The sequence below is a fragment of the Lampetra planeri genome, chromosome 1, assembly GCF_965212315.1.
Source record: "Lampetra planeri chromosome 1, kcLamPlan1.2.h2, whole genome shotgun sequence".
NCBI lineage: Eukaryota > Metazoa > Chordata > Hyperoartia > Petromyzontiformes > Petromyzontidae > Lampetra > Lampetra planeri.
In genome coordinates this window covers 29,498,390-29,522,132 of record NC_136107.1, presented here as the reverse complement: position 1 = coordinate 29,522,132, position 23,743 = coordinate 29,498,390, and the positions used below count along the sequence as shown (strand labels likewise).

General features: G+C 52.3%; 1 protein-coding gene across 1 annotated transcript in view; it reads left to right on the top strand.

Annotated features, from left to right (window-relative positions):
- The window catches only part of LOC144721027 (cytochrome P450 2B11-like), a 95,504-nt gene that overhangs the window by 51,812 nt on the left and 19,949 nt on the right, over window positions 1-23,743 (top strand). The window contains exons 2-4 of the mRNA XM_078598317.1: window positions 13,446-13,685; window positions 14,946-15,108; window positions 18,177-18,326. Of these exons, the coding sequence (XP_078454443.1) occupies window positions 13,467-13,685; window positions 14,946-15,108; window positions 18,177-18,326 (532 nt within the window). The 5' untranslated portion in view covers window positions 13,446-13,466. The remainder of the gene's footprint in view (window positions 1-13,445; window positions 13,686-14,945; window positions 15,109-18,176; window positions 18,327-23,743) is intronic.

Sequence of the window (23,743 nt, the reverse complement as noted above, 5' to 3'; positions counted from 1 at the left end):
GGAGGAAAGCATCCGTGATCGTCGCAGCCAACTGGTCCAGCAACAGCCAGGCTATTGGCCACCGCGAAAGATACTCCATATCCACCAACAAATATTTATTACCCCGCGGTAGGAAAGGGACCGAGCATGTTGAGCATGACGAGCTCATTCACACGGGATATGTTAATGGGTTGGAGAGGGGGGCAAGCCAATTTTGGCGGAGGTTTTCGGCGGGCGCATTCAGTGCAACCTAGCAGCACATTCCGCACATCCGCAGCCATGTCGGGCCAGAAAAAATTTAGGCGGAGAGTGAACGGGGTCTTTTGGATACCCAGGTACATCACGCATTCGTGCATTGCCCAGATCAATTTACCCCGCGAGATGATGTGAACGACCAAGTTATATTTACGCAATTTTGCATCCCATCTCATTAGGAGGCCTCCTTTAATGATCACCGTGGACAAAGCGCGTCGGTTCCCGCCATCCGCGGAGTCATTAACGCGGCGCCTAATATTTAATAAGGAGGCGTCCTCCGCCTGGAGTTGCCCCCATTTGGTGTTTGTGAGACCCAGAGTGTGGTCCTGCCTGTCAGCAACGTCAGTACCTGTGTAGTAAGTATTTAGGAGGCTTTGACGACGGGGTCGGAGGCACACTTATTTATTAATACCAACTCGTGTACAGTAACGGGTACACACAACACTTGAAGGGGTATCGTCCCCTTCACTCGTCTAACAGGGAGACACAACGTCTAACCCCGCTAACCTACGCCCGAGTCCTCCACTACGGAGCTAGGGGAGGCTACCTATCCCAGCCCTGGTCAAGCTGGGATCCCGGCACCCTGAGTCTCCAGACCGGCTCTTATAAGAACGTCAGTCTGGGCTATCGGGGCCAGGCCACCGGCTTGCCCTGGTCGGTCCTGACAAGGACAGCGAGCCAGGGGAGCTCCGGGGCCTATTCTAGCTGGTCTTCACTCTTCGCTGGTTAAAGCTAACACTCGACCTCGAGCCCTCCGGCTCACCACCTTTTATATCACTCGGCCCCCGGGAGGGGCCCGTGGGGGATGCAGGTGCGGACGTCGGTGTGAGCACCTCCTCTGTGTACGGCCCTAGCCACGCCCCTCGTGTTTGTTACCCATCCGTGCCCATACATTTCCACAATTACACCTCTACATCACCCCCCCCCCCCCCCCCCCGTACAGCTCGCAGCCGTCCCCGGCTGCAACAAAATCATAATCCCCCCCCAAAACCGTGTGTGCCTCGCGTAATTTTAACAAGAACAACAACAATAACAACAGGAACAGAAAAAAAACACCCCGACGCACCCCCCCTGAATAAATACCCCATTCCGCAAAACCAACATATATACACACACTCCGGACGCCCCCCCTTCTTCCGCAAGGGCCCCCCAATGGCCGACCTCACAAAAGTCTGCGCGTTTTGGCGCGCGTTCTCGCGGCGGGCCCGTCACAAGGGTCCGCCCCGGCTCGCCCAGTGGCGGGTGTCGACAGTCCGGATGCGAGAGTGTCCGGCTTCGCTGCTGAGTGACCCCCGACCCCCCCGGGAGGGGTTGGCGGTCGTGGACCCGTCACTCCTGGTGCACCTGGAGATGGAACAGTCGGTGTCAGGTTAGGTGAAAGCAGCGAAGCCGGGGAGTCGGCAGACCCCTCACACGTTTGGCCATGCGTGTGTGTGTGCGACCCACGGGGCGGCGCAATGAACGGTTTAACCTGGAGGGGTGCACGTACCACCGACGCCTCCCCCACTTGACGCGTACACATTGCGGCTGCAAGACCTGTACGACCTCCACGGGCCCCCGCCACGGCCGTACCAGCTTTGACGAGGTCGCCAGGGGCACCTGGGGGACAGTGCAACCATGCCCTGTCCCCCGGTTTCCATTTGAACACATGTGCCCGCCCCAGCCTAAGCCTCTCGTTCGCCTTCTGGCGGAGTTCAGAATTTTGCACGGCCGCTTCCCGCGCCTCAGTTAATTTCCCGATGTTAAATTTAACGTGTTCGGACAATTTAGACTTCGCCTGAGGCGCCGAGAGCTTCAGCTGAGTCGTCACAGGCGGGTTAGCCTCGCGGCCATACATTAAAAAGAAAGGTGAAAATCCGGTGGCCGCATGGGGAGCCATCCTGTAGGCTTGTAACACACCGGCAATGCGAAGGTCCCAATCTGTCTGGGATTCCGATACCTGCTGGGACAGCATGGACGTGATAGTCCGATGCAGCCGTTCCACCATCCCGTCAGTTTGTGGGTGATATGGGGAGGTCCGAATTTTCTCCATACCCAAGAGGTCGCACACCTCGCGGAGGAGTTTCCCCGAAAAATTCTTACCCTGATCAGTCAGCAGCCGTTCCGGAGCACCCTTGTCGAGGACATAGCCCTGGACAAAGGTCTCCGTGACGGCTGCTGCCGACTGGTTGGCCAGGGGCCAGGCCATGGGCCATCTCGTGAAGTATTCGACCCCTGTCAATAAGTACCTATTTCCCCTGGGTATAGCGGGAAATGGCCCGAGAGGAGCTCGTTAATCCGGGAAACCTTTATGGACTGCAGCGGAGGGTTGGACCCCCTCGCCGGTGGCTTCCGCTGCACGCATTGCGTGCACGACCCCAGGAGATCCTCCATGTCCTTTGCCATGCCCGACCAGAAGAAATCGAGCTGGAGCATGGCAAGGGTCTTGTGAGTCCCCAAGTGCAGGAGCCGCTCATGCGCAGCCCACACCACCTTACCCCTCAATGCTGCAGGCACCACCAGCCGTTGGCGGCGGGATTTCCCGTCCCAGTGCATTAAAAGCCCCTGGAACAACCCCCACGAGTCAACATTCGCCGCCCCCTGACCAACCCCCCCGATGCGACGGCGCAGAGCGAGGAGGGAGGTGTCCTCCATTTGGAGGCGTCCCCACTCCGCAACGGACAACCCCAGCAAGGAATCCCTCCCTTCTTGCTCGATAGGACCCGAAGCTGAAGGCGCATCGGCGGCGGCCACGAGGACCGAATCCGTGTTCACGTTCGGGGGCCTACAACGCCCCGAACCCAAGAGGCAAGCGCACTCCGAAGTGGGTGGCAACCGCGACAGAGCGTCAGCGTTCGTGTGGCGGACGCCCTTACGATATGTGGTGACAAAGTCGTAGTCTTGGAGAATCTCCAACCATCGAGACAACTGCCCCGATGGTTGTTGAACCCGCAGGGCGTACTGCAGAGCCGCATGATCTGTACGGACGGTGAAACGTCGACCGTACAGATACGGGCGGTACTGCTGAATGAAATAAACAATCGCCAATAGTTCCCGACGGGTAACGCAGTACCGTTGTTCCGCCGGAGACAACACCCGACTACCGTAAGCCACCACATGCTCTACGCCACCAATGAGCTGGGACAGCACGCCTCCAATGCCCGTGTTACTTGCGTCTGTATCGAGCAAGAAGGGTTGTGAGAAATCAGGATAATTCAACGGCGGAGCCCCCACCAGGGCATCCCGGAGGGCGCGAAAAGCAGCCTCCTCCTCCGGCTCCCAACAAAACCTGACTCAATTGGACGTCAAGGCATGCAAGGGTTTCGCGATCGTAGCGAAGTCAGCCACAAACCGTCGGTAGTACGACGCGAACCCAATGAAACTCCTGACCTCCCCCACCGAGGTGGGAGTCGGACAGGAGCTGACGCATTTCGTTTTGGCGGGATCAGTGGATATCCCCGAGCGTCCAACAATATGACCCAAATACCGCACCGATTCGCGGAGCAAATGGCATTTCTGCGGTTTAAATTTCAAATTGGCAGCCCGCATTTTGAGAAAAACAGCACGCAACCTCTGGAGGTGTTCATCGAATGTTTTGCTAAAGACGATGACATCGTCCAAGTAAATTAAACACGAATCCCATTGCAAGCCCGCCAAGACCAGTTCCATTAACTGCTGAAAAGTTGCCGGTGCAGAATGTAAGCCCATCGGCAAGCGGTTAAATTGGAAGAGGCCGTGCGGTGTACGGAAAGCAGTCTTAGGTTTTGATTCGTTATCCAGAGGAAGCTGCCAGAATCCAAAAAGTAAATCCAGGGTGGAAAAGAATCGCGCCCCCGCCAAGGCATCGAGCGACTCATCCATTCGAGGAAGCGGGTAGGCATCTGCCACTGAAATTTTGTTCAACCGCCGAAAGTCGACACAAAACCGCAGTGAGCCGTCGTGTTTTTTCACCAAAACGATCGGTGCGCCCCACGGGCTGTTGGAAGGGGATATGATATCGGCGGCTAGCATGTCATCAACGGCCGATGTGACATGATCCTTTTCGGCGGGACTCAACCGAAAAGGATTTTGGCGGATTGGCGCGCTGTCACCCGTGTCAATATGGTGTCGCAGCAATTTAGTACAACCAATATCAAATTTGTGTTGACTAAAAACGTCGGCAAACTCTTTCAGGAGAACTCGCAGCTTCCCACGCTGTGAGTCAGACAGGTCCACTGATCCCGCGCAAAGCGCATCCAGCCATCCGTCATCACAGTCCGAATGCGGTCGCGACGGAGGATCGGTGCTTACCTGACCCACGAGTGGTTCCTCATAAAGTGCCGGCGTTGCGTGTGCAAGCACGGTCCCTTGTGGAACCACGGCCGTTCGCGATCCCACATTAAGGACTGCAATGAAGGGGTCCCCATCCCCTTTCACTATGGTCTGAGCTGCTAGCAAATCGGGTCCATTGACCCCGGCTCGAGATGGTCCCAACAAGAACCCCCGATCTGCAACCCCCTCAGCAAACGGCCGACGCAACCTAAGAGGGACGAGCATCTGAGCCCCCGGGGGTACACGCACAGTTTTTGCACGAGCGCCTGCACGGTCGCAAACGCCCGACGCTCCGTGGCGGGGGAAGACAAAAATGTTACACGTCGGCCCGACGGGAACTCGATGCACCCCTGGTCGATCAATATACGAATGGGCATTGTGGCCAAGAAATCCGTCCCCAACAGGCACGGAACCGCCAGCGAGGAGGAAACCAATACAGGGCCGGATAATTTAATGTCTCCAATGCAAATTTTGGCGCGGATTTTCCCAATGATGCCCAGCGAGCCCCCGTTAGCAGCATAGCATGGCACGTCAACGGGGAGCAACGGACGACTTTGAACGGGAAGGATGTTATAAATCAAATCAGATATAATGGTCGCCGATGCTCCTGTGTCAATTAGAATCCGCACCTCAACCCCATCAATATGACCGACCACGACTGACGACCCCGCCGACGCTGCAACGACACGATGGGCGAGCTCCGACTCCTGGCCCGATTGGAGCGCTCGCCGCATTTCAGAACAATCCGACGCAACGGCCGGCGATTTGCGAGGCCTGTTCGTTTCACCGCGTGAGTGTGTGTCGGATGTGTGCACGGGCCAAACGTGTGAGGTGCCACGATTCGCCGTATTTCTCTGCTGGAGCTTGGGTGGAGACGGCACGGCGTCCTGACGAGGTGTCGCCCCGCGCTGACGGGGAGTCCGGCATCCTGAAGCCACATGGCCTTGAAGGCCACAGTTGTAGCAGCGTGTGAGCGCCCCAGATGGCCTGGGCTGCTCCTGGCGGCTCGGTCCGTTCCGAGCCTGTGGTCCCGCAGATCTCCATTCCTCCCGCCGCTCCACCCCGCAGACCTCCACCGATGGAAGGGCGGGAGCCGCCATGACATGGCCGGCCACCCCCTTGGCAGCCTTGCGACACAGAGACCGCAAGCCCCCATGGATGTGGCGCGCGACCAGCAGGGAAGACATCTCTGTGTCGTCTTGAGCCAAGACGGCGACGTCCAGCTCATCCGCGAGTAGCAACAACTTTTCCGCCACCATAGCGTCCACTCCCTCCTCATCCATCCGCGGAAAAGCTGCCTTCGCCAGGGCCAGGAGAGCCGTCCGGAAAGCCAGCGGCGATTCGGTGGTGCCCCGTTGGCGATCGTGGAACAGCTGCCTGCAGTCCGAAGGCGGCCCGTAGACAGCGGACAGTAGCTGCAGCGCCAAGTGCAGCGTGGCGCGCTTTTCCTTAGGCGCCGAGGTGAGGGTAGCCAGGGCGTCGTTGTCCAGCATCGCTGGCAGCGCGCGTAGTGCTTCACCGTCCGTCCAGTTCGCCATCTCCTGATGAGTGAGGAACCGTCTCTTGAAGCCACCCCAGTCACCGTCCGCGCCCACGAACTCTTTAAGAGGCGGCAGTCGCTGCTGTAACGCGACGTCTGTGGTCGTGGATCGCGCTCCGTCGTTCCCGTGTGGGCGGGCTGCGAGCATGGCATCGCCGGTCGCTCCGTTGTTGACGCGCTGGCCGGTGTTGATGATGTCACGGCTTCTGCTTGGACCTCGGCAGTCACCTGACGCGGGCCGGCCCCGCCCTCTGCTCCCACTGTAGCGATGGCGGGAAATTTAACCGCGAGCAGCGTCGGGGTGGCGGGAAACGGCGCCGCGTGTCGGCTGCCGTCGTCGTCCCGCGCAGCCCCTCCAGCCCCCAGCCGCGTGATCTCCTCCAACGTGGCGGCCGCAGCGTAGAGCAACTCCGCCAGGCGGGAGTGAGCCAGCCGAAGTCCCTTGGCCGATGCATCCCTCCCTTCCTGTCGTAGCGGCGCGGGTGTACTCGGCCCCGGCTGCTCTGATCCGACCTCGGCCATCTCTGGTGCCGATTCGGCCGAGGTGTCCTCCATCTCCGACTCCCTGGTACGCGTCGTCCCTCGTGTGTCCATCGTTGAATGATCACTTCTGACCCCAGATGTAGTAAGTATTTAGGAGGCTTTGACGATGGGGTCAGAGGCACCCTTATTTATTAATACCAACTCGTGTACAGTAACGGGTACACACAACACTTGAAGGGGTATCGTCCCCTTCACTCGTCTAACAGGGAGACACAACGTCTAACCCCGCTAACCTACGCCCGAGTCCTCCACTACGGAGCTAGGGGAGGCTACCTATCCCAGCCCTGGTCAAGCTGGGATCCCGGCACCCTGAGTCTCCAGACCGGCTCTTATAAGAACGTCAGTCTGGGCTATCGGGGCCACGCCACCGGCTTGCCCTGGTCGGTCCTGACAAGGACAGCGAGCCAGGGGAGCTCCGGGGCCTATTCTAGCTGGTCTTCACTCTTCGCTGGTTAAAGCTAACACTCGACCTCGAGCCCTCCGGCTCACCACCTTTTATAGCACTCGGCCCCCGGGAGGGGCCCGTGGGGGATGCCGGTGCGGACGTCGGTGTGAGCACCTCCTCTGTGTACGGCCCTAGCCACGCCCCTTGTGTTTGTTACCCATCCGTGCCCATACATTTCCACAATTACACCTCTACACCTGCACCGTCCACCGCAGTGACCACAGTGCGGGGCGGTACCCCATCAGCGGGCTTGCATCGCCCCGCACCCGAAATGCACACGCATATGACAGCGCGTCCGCATTTATGTGGCGAGCGCCCTTCCTGTAGGAAACTACAAACGCGTAGTCCTGAAGGTCCTCAAGCCAACGGGAAAGCTGACCCGACGACTGTTCAACACACAGCGCGTACTGCAGAGCCGCATGATCTGATAGAGGTCCGGCCAGTACTGCTGTACGAAATAGACAATCGCCAGAAACTCTCTGCGTGTCACGCAGTTGCGCTGCTCTGCCGATGACAGCACCCTACTCCCGTATGCAACCACACGCTCTACCCGGTCCACAACCTGCCAAAAAACGGCGCCTATACCAGTGTTGCTGGCGTCCGTGTCGAGGATGAAGGGTAAAGAAAAATCGGGGTACCGAAGGGGAGGTGCGTTGACCAGGCCGTCACGCAGTGCGGCAAATGCAGCCTCCTCCTCTTCCCCCCACCGAAATTTCTGACCCTTGGCCATGAGGACGTGGAGCGGTATTGCGATCATGGCTAACCCGGGGATGAAAAGTCAAAACTACATACTTCACTCACCGACTTGGGGGTTGGCCACGTGCGCACACACGCAGTTTTGTCAGGGTCCGTTGATATCTCGGATTCGCCGATGTGGCCCAGGTACCTGACCGAACTCTGCAACAGGTGGCTCTTCTGCAGTTAAACTTCTATTTAGCAGCCCGCATTTTGAGGAATACTGCCCGCAAACCTCTGTAGGTGCTCCTCGAATGTACGTCCGAATACAATGACGTCGAGGTAAATTAAGCACGTGTCCCATTGTAGGCCTGCCAATACCAGCTCCATCAGCCGTTGGAATTTGGCCGGGGCTGAGTGAAGTCTCATCGGAAGCCGGTTAAACTCCAAGAGCCCTTGGGGTGTGCGGAATGCAGTTTTTGGTCGAGAGCTGTCATCCAAAGGAAACTGCCAAAACCCTGACAACAAATCGAGTGTAGAGAAGAACCGCGCTCCCGACAAAACATCCAATGAGTCGTCCATCCATGGGAGCATTTACGCATCAGCCATGGAAACTTTGTTGAGTTTGCGGAAATCCACGCAAAACCTCAAACTATCATCCTGCTTTTTAACGAGCACAATGGGTGCCCCTCAAGGGCTGTTGGACGGAGAAATTATGTTGGCGGCCTTCTCCTTGGGACTCAAATGATATGGGTTTTGACGAATGAGGGCACAGTCTCCCGTGTCGATGTGGTGGTGCAGTAGGGGTGTGCGGCCAATATCGAATTTTTTTTGCTAAAAACATCGGAGAACTCCTTTAAGAGCGCATGCAGCTCGAACCTCTGTGCCTCTGATAAATCTTTGCTTTCGGTACAGAGCGCGTCCAGCCATGACTCGTCACAGTCCTTACCCTGCCCCGCAGCTGCTGCAACACCCGTATTTCTGCCACTCTTCCCTTAGCAACCCGCGGCCGATGCATGTGCCAAAACAGTGCCCTCTTGAATAACAGATGCATCTGGACCGACGTTCAAGACTTGGATGAATGGTTGTTGATCGCCCGCCACCAATGTCTGCACATACACTAAATTTTGGCCACGAACCGCCTTGGTAGAGGGGGCTAATAACATCCCTTCTATGATTGAATTTCGGGTCGAGTTGTTTTTTTAAACGTAAGGGAATGAGCATCTGTGCACCGGGGGGAATATTGACCATTCGGTTGGCCAACGCTGGGGCTGATGCGTTTTTCCATGCGAAATAGAGTTGGCGATGACAAGAATGACATTCGGCGGCCTAACGGCAACTCTATGCAGCCCTGATCCACCAGGATATTTAGCGAAATCTTACCCAGAAAATCCGTCCCTAATAGGCAGGCAGGATACGGCAAGGGATTTGGAAATGAGAATCAGGCCCATCAATCAAATGTCGCCAATACATACTGTAGCCAATAACTGGCCAATAATTCCTAACGACTGACCATTGGTGGGAAAAAAGGGTATGGAGACGGGCAAAATGGCACGCGATTTTGGTGGCAAACAATCAAAAATCATTTCCGAAAAAATCGTCGCCGACGCTCCCGTATCAACAAGAATACGTACCTCTATCCCCTCAAGAGTCCCGATAATAGCAGATGATCCGGCCGCTGCAGCCACAATACGGCGTACCAGGGCCGTCAATTACGCGGGACGCCGCGGCCAACCCTCGCCTGCAGAGTGCCGATCAGCACGCAACGAACCATGACAAAATTCCCAACACACGACTCCGAACCCGATGTGTGAGGTGGAACAGAGGGCTGTGTGAGGTGCACCGTGACTCGCCTGAGGACCAAGTGGAGAGAAGGGGCGACGATCCGTAGCTGGCGTCGACGAGGAGGGTCCTCATTGTTGAGCGCGGCACCCTACGGAGACGTGTAACCAGCAGCCCGCACTTGAAGCAGAAAATGGGGCCGTCCCTCTGTCGAGGGAAAGCTCCCCTCGATCCGTCTCGCCCGCACAGTTGATCTTTCGCGATCTCCTCCACTTAGCCGTGGGACGCAAAACACCAACTTGCAGGTGCTGCTCCCCCGCTAGTGCTCCCTCCTCCTCCGCAGCCGGTCCCATGCTCGCCACCACACCAGAATGCCGACAGATGTTAAGATGTGCCTCGAGGCACCGCGCGACCTGGAGGGATGTCAGCCCATCGTCCTCCATGGCTGGTAAAACGACCTGGAGCTCCTGGGCCAGCAACAGCATCTTCTTGAGGATGAGGGAATCCTGCCCCACCTGGTCCATGCCAGGAAACGCCGACTTTGCCAGCGCCAGGAGTGCGATGCGGTAGGCAAGGGGCGTCTCGGCCTCCCCTGCCTACGCGTCGCAAACCTATGCCGCTTGGTGGACGGTGGGGCGAAGATCACCCCCATCTGCGCCAGGGATAGTGTCGAGCGCCGCCAAAGCATCACCGTCGAGTGCCGTGAGGAGCGCTCACAACGACTCCTCTGTCCACCCCGCCAGCGTGCAGGTGGCGGAGAACCGGTGGCGGAACGCCTCCCAGTCGCCGTCCATGGTGGTGAACTCCCGTACGAAGGGGAGCCGCTTCTTGAAGCCACGTTCTGCATCAAGCTGTTTTGGCGGGAGGTCAGCCTCGGCGGGAGTTAGTTCCTGCGCGTTGAAGATTTTGGCGAGCTCCCGCGTTACTCGCGCGCGGGAAGCAGCGACGGAGGTGCGTGGAAGCGGTGTCGGCGCCACGTCGTCGTCATCCTCCCGCTGGATAACAACCACCAGAGCTGCGACGGCGGCCAGGAGGTCACCGAGGCACTCTTTTTTTCGAGCGGCGCTCTCTCCCTGGCGGCAGCGGCAAAAGCGAGCTCCGGGCGGTGTTCCCTCCTTGATGGCGTCAGTATTTCGAGTGCCAGGTGCTGCTGCGCCGGCGGGACTCCAGGCTGATCCCCACAACGGACCCCGATCCCTCTGTTCATAAGTCGAACGGTTTTTCATTGGAGTGTGCGTCTGTGTGTGTGTATTTAATCATTGAACTGGTCCTGGTCCTTCCCTAGGTCGACTCGGCCTCAAATGAGTAGCTGGTACAATGTGTAAACATAGCCACTGGGGATACAAAGGCGGCCAAGTGTGGTGCTGCCCATCCTCCTCGTGAGCCGTGCCGGCCTTCATAGGTGCTCGCTAACACTACTTGCCCCAACAGTCTGTTAAGACTGTACGGGAGATCTTTGTCTTAACAATAATAAATACAGTACATTTAATTGCCCATACAGTCAGTGATATGAAATGTGTAACGGTTCAACAAAAAGGGAAGTATTGTTAAACTCGTGAATAATAATAAATGTTGTACATTTGCACTGTCAAAAAAAGTACTTCACAGAAAATAAAACATTAAATAAAGTAACATAGATAGAAGACGGAAACATTGTCACATACGTTGAGTACTGATTCTGGCTTGCTTGTCGGAAGGGGTGCAATGAGTCACAATTGCATACACACACACACGGAGGCGCGGCCAGGGTGGAGCCGGGCCGCGCCTGGTAGCATAAAAGCAGCGGAGAATGGGAGCTCGGGGCTGCCGGTTCTGGGAAGTAGGCTCGTCTCATCAACGCTGTCTTCCCCGCCTTCGTCACTGCCGTCTTCGCTAGATATTGTGCGGCCGAATAGTTATTGACTGTCTTGGTCAGCGCCGTCAATGTAAAACGGTCAGGGTTGTGTCAAAACGAGGCTAGATGACTGGGGAGAAGTGAGGGCGAACCTGTGAACCCGAAAATGTTGCCTCCTCAAGAACCTTGTCTTCCGCTCCGCTGACACTACACATGGATACAAAGACAAAGATCCCCCGTCTAGCCTTAACAGACTGTTGGGGCAAGTGGTGTTAGCGAGCACCTGATGGCCGGCACAGGACACGAGGGGGTGGGTGACCAACAACACCACGCCCGGCCGCCTTTGTCTCCCCAATGGCAATGTTTACACACCGCACCTGGTACTCATTTGAGGCCGAGTCGATCTAGGGGGAAGAGCCCTAGGACCGGTTCAGATCATCGTCACCAGTGTTGGTCATGATTGGGAATAGCGCAGCGCGCTAACTGCTACACTACCATTTTCCACTACAAACATCCGCCGTATAGCCTTGAACAGACTGTCAGGGCAAGTGCTGTTAGCGAGCACCTATGAAGTACGGAATGGTACACGAGCGGATGGGTGACCAGCACCACGCCTGACCGCCTTTGTTTCCCGAGTGGTGATGTTTACACACCGCATCAGGTACTCACTTTCACACACACGTGCGCGTGCACACACACAGACACTCCATGAGAGATGATGTGGCTCACAACATCTCGTGTAAGATTGCTCCGCTGAACAAAATAGTACCGCGGTTCGGTTCGCAAGTACGAGTGAACGTTCGCAAGTCGGATGATTAAAAACAATTAATATCTTATGTAAGCTCATTTGGAAGTGTGGATGCTTGTAAGTGGGGCATTCATAAGTCGGGGATGGCTTGCATGAGCCAAAGCTGATTAGTTGTAATCATTAACAACATTGGGCAATTTCTCTAAAACGAAGGCCACATCTGCAATATCAGACAACAGTATGATATTTTGTGGGTAGCCAAATAATTAATCCAGGAGTTGAACCCATTGGTTTTCTGGTACAATATGGGTTAACCGTTTTCCAAAACCTGCGTTCAATTACATTAAAATATGCATAGTTCCTCAAAATTAGCAAAGCATTTTTTATAACTACAGTGCATTGTGAAATGTATATCTTGCTTATGTTTTCTGAATGGTGTTGCATATGTACGAACTGCACTTTAACACATTCATTGATGTATATACCATGAGCAAAAAATATATATAAACATTATACAGCATTTTTAAAAATTATTTTAATATTAACTGTAAATTAACATGTTCTTCGTATTGCTACATGTTAGCCCCTTAGAAAAGAATGTTACCGTGACATTTGCTGGGAAAATCCAGCTTTACTTTATTGAGAAAAACTTCGTGGGAAAAGTGAATAAATGCCTTTTCAAATGACGTAGACCCCCCATCTTCCAAAGTTGAAGCTGACTTGTTGCGTACGAATGTCATCGACTTACGAGCGGGTTACATTCGTGAGACCCATTCGTAAGTCGATTTGTTCGTATCTCGGAGCTCAAAATGTAATTGTACTCTGCAGTACATAGTCAGTGTTATATGTTGTGCTTTTGTGAAACATAGGAAGGAATTGTTAAAATCATAAATAATAAGAAATATTGTACATTCGCATGTAATACTGTAATAAATACTATATAGTAAATAAAGCATACATAAAGGAATATGACAATTTAAAGAATACGTTTTATTTCCACTTACCTTGAATCCTGATGCTGGCTTGCATGTATGCATGTTGAACTTATTTCGCACCGTACGAAGCCAAATGTGCTAATCGGAGGTGCTTTTCAGAAGGGGCGGTTCACTGTCGTGCATCACCCAGGATGCTGGGGACTCGTTACAGCTCATGGAGGACCGCTCGGTCGAACAAAATAGTTCTGCTGTTCGGTTTGGTTTGTAAAATACGAGCGAAACGTTCAGATGGTTAAACAATAACATCTTATGGCGGTTCGTTGGTTGATGCAGATGTTTGTAAGTCGGACGTTTGTATCTTGGGGACTGTCTGTTATGGTCGTTTTTTTTTATAACAATTTTTTTAACTGTTCGGCCAGAGTGCCGGCATATCTTCTAAAATGGTGCCGGATGTGCTGGGAATGGACACGATGCTGCCGACGTTTGGCACCACAACGCTGGCCCTGTTGGCCGTGGTGGTGCTCCTCTTCCTGCTGCTCTCTGGCCCCCTGTGCCTCAGGAACGACCCCAAGAGCTTCCCACCTGGTCCTCGGCCATGGCCGTTGATTGGCAACATCCACCAGCTTGACCTCAACTTCCTGTACAAGTCTTTCATGAAGGTAAGAAATGGAATTAAACGGGCGTAGACATGGCCCGACATTGTTTAAAAAACCATTTGGCTCCAACTTCATCTTGCCACATGACGACGTGCACTGAAGAAGGTTAGTTGAGTAAACTGGTTGACTTTTGGTGTACGTCACTTCACTGCAGTTAGCTTCAACTAAGCACCAATTTGTTCCGTGATTCTTCACAATCTAACCGAAAATTTTAGTATAGAAAATATCAATAGCTGTTGTGACCATTGGCTGCCATGAAGGAGCGTGTCGTGGCAGGAGATCGCTGTGCCACATAACGTTGTCAGCTTCATCTCAACATTTGTGTTCACTTTGGACGCAACATCACAGGGATAGTCCCATTTTAATGTACAACAACTGTGCTTGGCTTCCTGCCTCGGGCATGCCGATTTTGTCATGGGTTTGCTGGATACGTGGCATCCTGAGATGTTCTATTTGTATACATCGTGAGGAACGCCACACCAAGGTCTTGACCAATATTCTGTATTGGCTTTATTTGCTCATTCAATGTCAAATTTTGATCTGTTGGATCCTGGATCTCCCCTTCTGGATTAGGCCTTAACTAGGACTAGCTCAACTTTATAATTAGCGCCAATTTAATCTTGCGCCCCTTCAGGGTCTTTAAGATCTGCCGATTGTGCACCTTTTATGTATACCTCCATCTCGGCTGCGGTCCTTGGGCTTGATCGGGCGTTTATTATGGTACCCCCCCCCCCCGCCGGGTTGTGGAACTCCTGATGGTTGGCGATATCATCGATGTGTTGATATTTTTCAATTCCCTCACCCTAATTCTGAATAAATACAAAAAACATTTATAAAAAGGTTTTGTCTAATTAGCACTGGTTTTCTCTGGCTCTTATTTTACCATGCTTTTCCCTTTGTTATCTTTGTGATTTTCGTGCGTGGGTTGTCTTGAGGCATTGTTAACGGCACCTAATTAGTGCTAATTATTATTACTGTGAAAGCGTTTAGCATGAACCTCCAAAAAAGTCATGAAGCTCAGAATGGCTTTGTATGTATGTTGAACTTTTTTCGCACCATACGTAGCCAAACCGTGCTAATCGGAGGTGCGGGAGAAGGACAACAAACTAAAGACAAAAAGTTGGATATATCCGTGCGAGGATAATAATCATCACACATCTGTTTCACGATATATTTCATGGATCAAATGTGATCACGTGTAACGAGACTAATTTCAATGTCATATGCCACAGATAAACACGTGTTGTTTCATTGGTCCCTTAGCTCTCCGAGGCTTACGGTCCAGTTTTTAGCGTGTCCATGGGCTTGAGCCGGGTCGTGGTGATCGTTGGCTTTGACGCCGTCAGAGATGCTCTCGTTCATCAAGCCGAGGTGTTTGCCGATCGTCCCAAAGTGCCGATCTTTGAAATCTTGGACATGTGCGATGGTAGGTCATGCGCGTAATTTATTTTTGTAAGTTTGTTCCGTCGCTTTTTTTCCTTCTCCGCAAGATCCAAGTCAATGTTCTGTCGCTGCAAAATGCTATGCACACTTCCACAACTATTACTGTAGAGCGGGCGGGGGGATGGTGGGGGGGGGGGGTAGCGGCCCAGCCTGCCAAAGTGCCACCTCAGCCAGCTGGGCAATCTAGGCGAGGCCGGGGGCTCTGCATGGAACTAGGCCTTACCACGGCACTGTTAGGTAAGTACTATATTCTTGGTTCTTTCGGTATCGTCACGTAGACAGGAAAATAATCATAAAAAATTAAGTGATTAAAAATAGTAAAAGTAAAATAAAAACAATACATAACAAAAAAATCACTCATGTAGACTGTGGCCTGGTTCTTAATCGAAGAGAGTGTACTGGCAGTCTATAATGTAGACTGTAGCAATGGTTATTAAGCTGGGTGCGTGTACTGGCAGCCTATAATGTAGACTGTTGCCTGGTTTTTACGCTGCTGAGCATATTGGCAGTCTATGATGTAGACTGTAGCAATGGTTATTAAACTGAGTAAGCATTTAATAACCATTATAGACTGCCAGTACGCTCACCGAGGTTAAGAACCAAGCAACAGGCTACATAATAGACTGCCAGTACACTCACCAAACTTAACCAGACTACAGTCTACATTATAGACTGCCTGTACACTCCGATTTAGAACCAGGCTACAGTCTACATTAGTGGTTTATTGTTTTTTATGCTTTTTTATTTTTCATTATTATTGATTCACTTTATTGAAAATTTTCTACGTGACTTTATTGAAAGAACCAACGAATATGAATTGCTGCAGTCACGAAAGTTTAAAGTCAAGAGGTTTGTACTATTATCGAGTTAGTATAGCTACTACTACAGCCATTACACACTGCTATATAGTTCGTATAGCTATTACTACAGCCAATACACACTGATATGCAGTTAGTATAGCTACTACTACAGCCAGTAGAGTCAGTAGATACTACTATACAGTTTGTAGATACTACTACGGTCAGTAGATACTACTATAGAGTCAGTAAAAACTCATGTATAGTTCGTAAATACGACGAATGTCAGTAGATACTTATACTACGGTCAGTTAATACTACTAGTCAGTAGATACTAATACTGGTAGGAACCCACTGGTTCCACCAGCCCACAGGGGATTATTGTGTCCGTCCGTCCGTCGTGCAGGAAGGTGCTGGGTGGGGAGGATGGGGCTGGGTGGGGGGTGGGGCTGGGTGGGGAGGGGCTGGTCACCCCGTGGTGCCCTTACAACACATTCCTGCGGAGGGAGCTGGTAGGAACGTTGGGTTGCTCAGTCAATTCTAGATTTGAAGCTTTCGTGACTGCAAGGATTCATACTCTTAGGTTTTTTCGGTAAAGTCACGTAGGTAAAATATAAAATTAAAATTAATAAAAGTAAAATACTAAATTCACGACGTTTCGGAGGCAACACAAGCTTCCGTCTTCAGGTGGAACCGTCACAGCACGATTGCTGTATCAAGTAAAGATACATTCTTAGAGACCCGACCTTTTATATATACTGGTTGAGGGGGGAGGAGCCAAGGTAGGCCCCTGGATCAGAGTTTTGTATTGTTATTATGAGGTTGGTGCGGCTGAGGCTGCTGCTAGGAATGAGCCTTTGTTGTGTAGATTGGTTGAACTGGGAGGTGCCAGAGTTGTTAAGGTGTGGCTGCTGCAAATGGGACTGAGCCTTTGTTATGTAGATGGTAGAAGCAGAAAAGGAGGTCAGGAAGAAACAGCCCTTTGCTATGTTGCTGGGTGGGTAAAACTTAAAGCAGGAAACCAGTGTGTGAAAAAAGAAGCTAAACATGATAAAACAAAACTGGCTGTCTATCAGTAAACTGTACAGTAACTAAAGAATAGTGCCTGCCAAATAAGATTGTCCAAATATGTGTAGTTAAATCTTTTTTGCATGGTTAATAACATCTTTCCAATGATTACTCAGTTCGTACCCATCATCACGGTTTAAATTATGTCTGTGTTTGTATATTTGGATGGCTTCGTGTACAAACCTTTGATGGTAGCCAGCAAGTTTGCAGAGTACCTTGGTCTCGGAAAAGACAATCTTATGAGAGCCCACAGCGTTGTAGCAATGATCGGCAACGGCGGAAGACTCAATTTTGCCGTGTTTCAGATCTGACTTGTGCTCACGGACACGATCAGAGATATGACGTTTCGTTTCTCCAATGTAACAATCGCCACAGCTGCAACTCAGTTTGTAGACTTCAGGGTATTGTAAGTCAGAAATGACAACTTTCACAGATGGAATTAGATCACGGATTTTATGTACTGTACTGAATCGGACTGGGATCTTATGATTGTTTAGAATTTTGGAGATCTTTTTGGTCACGCCTGCTATGTATGTATATCCGCCAAGCTGTTTCTCCCACCATACAGAAACAGCCACTTGAAACTCCGATCAAAACTATCACGTTTCCATAGTATATATAATATCTCCCCCTCCTCAGTCTGACGATTTATACCAAGCTAATAATAATAACGACAATTTCTATTACGCCATAACATGGCAAGCCATTACAATCGCGCTGAACAATTTACAATAAACATTCGATGAGTCCATTGTATCCAGAATGTGATGCAGTGTCACTCTTGGTTACCGAGTGAGTTATTCCATAAGGTTTTTGTTCGTTAAATCTGCCACCACCCAACACAGCCAATTTGTAAGGTTTGTCACATATACAAAACAGACGAATTAGTTACTAATTCAGCACACTGGTGTGTTGAAGAGGAAACCTACAAGATTTACAACACACCGGTTAGTGCTGAACTAGTAACTCATTGGCACGTTTACATGCCAAACATAACTAATTGGCTGTGTTCAGGAGGTGGCGGGTTTAACAACAGATTTATATTTACGCGATTGAACCAAAAAAAACTATATTATGGAAATAGTGGTTTATTGTTGTTATTTACAATATAGGCCAATGTGGTTATCAAAAACAAACAAAAAACATACATTCTCATTGGTACGTCTTCATTGCCTGTGAAACGCAGGTTTGGTCATGTCTGTGGGCAAAGCATGGAGGGAAAGGAGACGCTTTTCCATTAGGACCCTCAAGAGCTTTGGCATGGGCAAACATAGCATTGAGGACAGAATCGTCGAAGAGACCGAGTTTCTAGTGCAACACATAGCACAAACAGAAGGTAATTATTTTACAAACATTGTCATTTTTTCATTTTTATGAATGGTCAATGAAGGACCCGATTATTTAACCCCCCCCCCCCACCGATGTATTTCAATAAAAAATATTTAAAAAATGAAGAATTCATTTAATTTAATTATGTCATGAGCTGCAAGTCTCAGCTTTTGTACGCATACACATATGGTCCTTTTGCCAATCAACTGGGCCTCCCAATTGCCTGCGGCTGATGGGGCTTCGTTGGCCACACACCACCACATTGGTCAATGCAGCCGAGGACAGGGAGTATGACCATGTGGTCGGGCTTATCACACAAAGTGCTCACCACAAATGCACTGCAATACCCTTGCTGATATCGTCACGGAGCATAAACCATCACGCGAACCCCAGTCACCCTTGCATTCTGCAAAAGCGCATCCATCCACTCTACACACCACCATCTTAGCACTTTGTTTCTCTGTGGTTGAATATGCATTCTCTACCTGGGAACGTTCAACCCACATTAAACATGTCGACACCGCCCTAAATAGTAGGTGCACAATCGTAACAGGGTGCCTGAGAGCCACCCCTGTTCCCTGCCTATATGTGCTATCTGGTATAGGGCACCCTAACATCACACAACTCCCAGGGGCTAGGGGTCCTACTCTGAGTCCGGGTCCCTGCCGGCTAGCTCCGGTCTCTCTCTCTCGTGTCGGATCGTGGACTCTGCCGACTCGACCGACCGGAGAGAGAAGCACCTCTACGGCTACCACCGGCTACTCCCCAGATTCCCTATTCGATCCCTCTCTCTACCCCTGGTTCCCTCTTCACCCGGTTTACTTTACCCGTTCCCACAGTGACCCCGCTTACGTCACGGGGTATCCCTTAAGTACCCTAGGAGACGTGACGTCATCGCACTGAACGGCACACCTGACGTCACGTCCCCATTTTACTCCTCTACATTACCCCCCCCCTGTGAAAAAAATTCAGCCGACTCGGCTGTAAACAATATAAAAGTAGAGGAGTCCCAGAACCACAAACCAACATATTCACAACCAACCGACAACATCCAGGCAGCATGACATCAATCAATCAAATTTCAAAACCTTGAAACTCTCATCACGCGCTGCCATCAATACAAAGGCGGAATCCCGATGGCCCAGACAACACACACCAACAAACAACAATTGAGCAGCCCAGACAAACCACACCAAAACCGACAATTGGGCAGTCTTAGACAAAACACACCAACATAACACAATGAGCAGCCCAGACAAACCACACCAAAACTGACAATTGGGCAGTCTAGACAAAACACGCCAACATAACACAATTTGGCGATGAGGGCTGGAGGCCGACGGCAGCATTCCCACAGGCCATCAACAGAGCGCACGCCTCCCCATGTGGCACGAATCGCCAGGGCAGGCACCGCGCCAGCTGGTGATAGGCCCCGGGAGAGCTGCAGCAGCCGAGCAGCCCAACGCAGCTCCTGCCAGGCGCGCGCCGGCCCGAGCGGCGGCTCCTGCTGCCCATTCCGCGGCAAGATGCAGAGCCGCAGCGTCGGCATGGCAACGCCCAGGCACCGTGAGGTGCGGGGCCGCCGGCGACGCCGCGATCGCGGCAAAATAGCAGCCTGGTGCGGCGGCGGCGGCAAAACCCGCATGCACAGCGAGGTGCGGTGCCCCGGCGTGACCCTCGGCCCACCCCGCGGCTGCGGCGACTTGTGGAGCCGCGGTGGCGGGCGCGCCAAACCCCGCAGGCACGGCGACGCTCGGAACCGCGGTAACTTCTGCGGCGCGGCGTCGTGCGGAGCCGCGGCAGTGATGCACGGGGCCGCGGCGACACCCGCAGCGCACCCCGCCAGCGCGGCGATGCCCGGAACCACGGCGGCACCCTCGGCAACTCCCGTGGTGCGGCGAGGTGCGGAGCCCCGGACGTACCTGTGGCTCCCTCGGCGGGCGCAGCATGGTGTGGAGCTGTGGCGTCGCCGACGGCAAACCCCGCGCGCGTGGCGTGCGCGAAGTTGCGGCGGCACCCACGGTGGACAACGGCGTCGCGGTCGCCATGGCAGCCATGGCGCCGACGTGCGGCGTCGCATGAACAATGGCCGCCGCCTGTCGCGTCGCAGCCAAAATGGCGGCCACCTGAGGCGCCCCAACCAACATGGCCGCCGCTGGCGACGTCGCAGGCAAAATGGCGGCCAGCTGGGGCGTCGCGGCCAAAATGGTGGCCGCCTCTCGCGGCGTCCCGGCAGTTGACAGTTGCTCCCGTCCCGAGTGCGGGCCGGGAGCACCCAACTTCGCCTCCGCGATGTCGAGACGGGCGCAGAGCTGCGCCATCGTCTGCAGGAGCTACTTCAGCAGGTCTGCAGGGGCGCTCCCCGTCTCCGGCGGTGGTGGCGGCGAGCTGGCACCCCCGCCCGTCGTCTTCCCAGGGCCTGTCACCGGAGCCCCGGACTCCGGGGTCACTGCCGAAGCCTCCTCCCCGCCGTCTTCATCCTCTGATCCACTCCCGATGTAAACATGGTAGCGGCAGTGCAGACACTCTGACACCAGTTGTAGAGAAGTGTCCCGACGGACGTACTAGGAGACGGCGGTAAGTTAAGGGCTTCCGCCAGGGTTTATTAAAGCTTATCAATATTACACAGGGGGCACAACTCCCAGGGGCTAGGGGTCCTAATCTGAGTCCTGGTCCCTGCCGGCTAGCTCCGGTCTCTCTCTCTCGCGTCGGATCGTGGACTCTGCCGACTCCACCGACCGGAGAGAGAAGCACCTCTACGGCTACCACCGGCTTCTCCCCAGACTCCCTATTCGATCCCTCTCTCTACCCCTGGTTCCCTCTTCACCCTGTTTACTTTACCCGTTCCCACAGTGACCTAGCTTACGTCACGGGGTATCCCTTAAGTACCCTAGGAGACGTGACGTCATCGCACTGAACGGCACACCTGATGTCACGTCCCCATTTTACTCCTCTACACCTGTAAAATGCAACAGCACGTGTCACGAACAGCATTTCTTACGAGTCGCCATTAACCATGTGGCTGGTTTACACGTGCGGTTATTCATTAACCCTGCCAGCCACCTACAGGCCCAACTCAGTCATCATGTGCTGCTGTACACACATGCATTGATGCACTGCACAGCACATCAGGACTTTCACAGAACCAGACTTTACTCCCTTGCTGCACAAGGATATAATTAAAAGAGTGATCCATTCCTAATGTGCCACATATAGGATGGACAGGAGACTCGGAAGAAGAAGCTGTATAAATTCCATGAAGATAAAATCCGATTTGTGGATAAACCGCACACCTGAGATTTTGAAATAAATCAATAAATCATGGATTTTCCCTGAAGCCCAAATTAATCATCTAAAAACAGTTATACATTGTTATTCTTGAAAATGCTTATGACAAGTCACGTGCTTAAATCAAACAAATATGTTGCTCCGGTTAATTCGAAATCGATGTGATAACCTCGATAGTACAGTAGTTGAATATATTTACAACAGTGGGTGGAGTTTCCTCTTCAAGGATCGCCAACTTATTGTGGTAGAGAGGTTTGCGTGTCCCAATGGTCCCGAGAGTGAAGCCGTCGGGAGCTTCGTGCTCCTGGTAGGGTCACCCACCTATGGCTGCAAGGTCAAAGGAGAAGTTCCAGATTAAAAGCGATCCAAGAAGTCCTCAACGGCAGAACAGGCAGACACTGTGGGTCTCCACGGCTGTAAAGGCGGACGAAGGCTCCAGTCGTCGCAGCTCGCCATGCCACTGGACCCAGCCACTAACCCATCAAGGTCGTGTGGATCCCACCTGCACACCGGGTTCCCCACGGAAATCAACTCCACTTACAGGTTTTCATCAGGTTAGTGAAAAGTCCTGCAGCGATGAACAATTAGCGAAGGGGGGCAGAGCTGTCAATCTGGAAGCCCTTAATAAAGACTCTGCATGCAGGCGGTGGATGTGTGATGGTCGTTGGACACCCGCAACAGGATAGAGGTGTCCTTCGGCAGCAACATCTGTGGCTGAGCAGTCCTCTTTAGGATGCCCTCTGCTCACCCTCAAATGGGGGAAGGGGCAAGAAAATGTGCCCCCAACAAAGGCTATCCCACATTTCCTGGCTAGGAAACCGCACCATGCGGGGTCACCATACTTGTGATCGAACAAAAACAAAACGAAAACTAAATGGATGAAAATAAACTAAAAGAAATATACATTTTGCCACCTGAAATGTAAGAACACTCATGGACAACATCAAAAGTGATTGCCCCAAACGAAGAACAGCCATTGTGTCCAGAGAGTTAGTGAAGCACAACATTGATATTGCTGCTCTCAGTGAAACACAACTACCCAGAGAGGGACAACTGAGGGAAACAAGAGGAGCAGGGTATACCTTCTTCTGGAAGACGAAGCTGGACAGTGAACCTCGGATCAATTGAGTCGGCTTAGCAGTCAATATTAAGATTGCTGATGGAACTTCCCACAGGCATCAACAAAAGACTGATGACCCTATGCCTCCACCTCAGCCAAAACCAACACGCAGCTGTCATCAGCGCCTATCCCCCGACCCTCGACATGGATGACGGCATTAAAGAGCAGTTCTACTCCGATCTCGATGACACCCTCACCGCCATCCCGAGAAGCGACAAGGTCATACTCCTGGGCAACTTCAATGCCCGGGTTAGACGTGACCACAGCATCCGGAGTGGAACCATTGGCAAGGACGGGGTGGAAAAAGTCAACGCCAACGGCATCCTCCTTCTGACCAAGTGTGCCCAATACAGCCTGATCACAACAAACAGTCTTTCGCCAGAAAGACCAACAAAAAAACACATGGAAGCACCCCAGGTCCAAGCACTGGCACCTCCTGGACTATGTCATCATCCATGCCAGTGATCTGATAAACATTCTCTTTACAAAAATGAAGGAAATCCGATCAACCACCGTCTTGTGGGCTCCATGATGGTTATTCACCTGGCGCTGAGACACTGAAAGACCAGGAAGACCAGCCAGAAAAAGCTGAATCTTTCAGCACTAAAGGCCCCTGGAAAGCGAGAGGAACGTCAAGCACAACTTCATACCGCATTGGAAAACCTTACGACACCAGAGGCCACCGCCATCCACACACAATGGAACCAGCTCAAAACCACTGTACTATACTCGTGTGTCTAAACCAGGGGTCCTCAAACTTTTTAAACAGGGGGCCAGTTCACTGTCCCTCAGACCATTGGAGGGCCGGACTATAGTTAAAAAAAACTATGAACAAATTCCTATGCACACTGCATATATCTTATTTTGAAGTGAAGAAACAAAACGGGAACAAATACAATATTTAAAATGAAGAACAAGTAAAGTTAAATCAACAAACTTGCCAGTATTTCAATGGGAACTATGGGCCTGCTTTTGGCTAATGAGATGGTCAATGTCCGGTTCCATATTTGTCACTG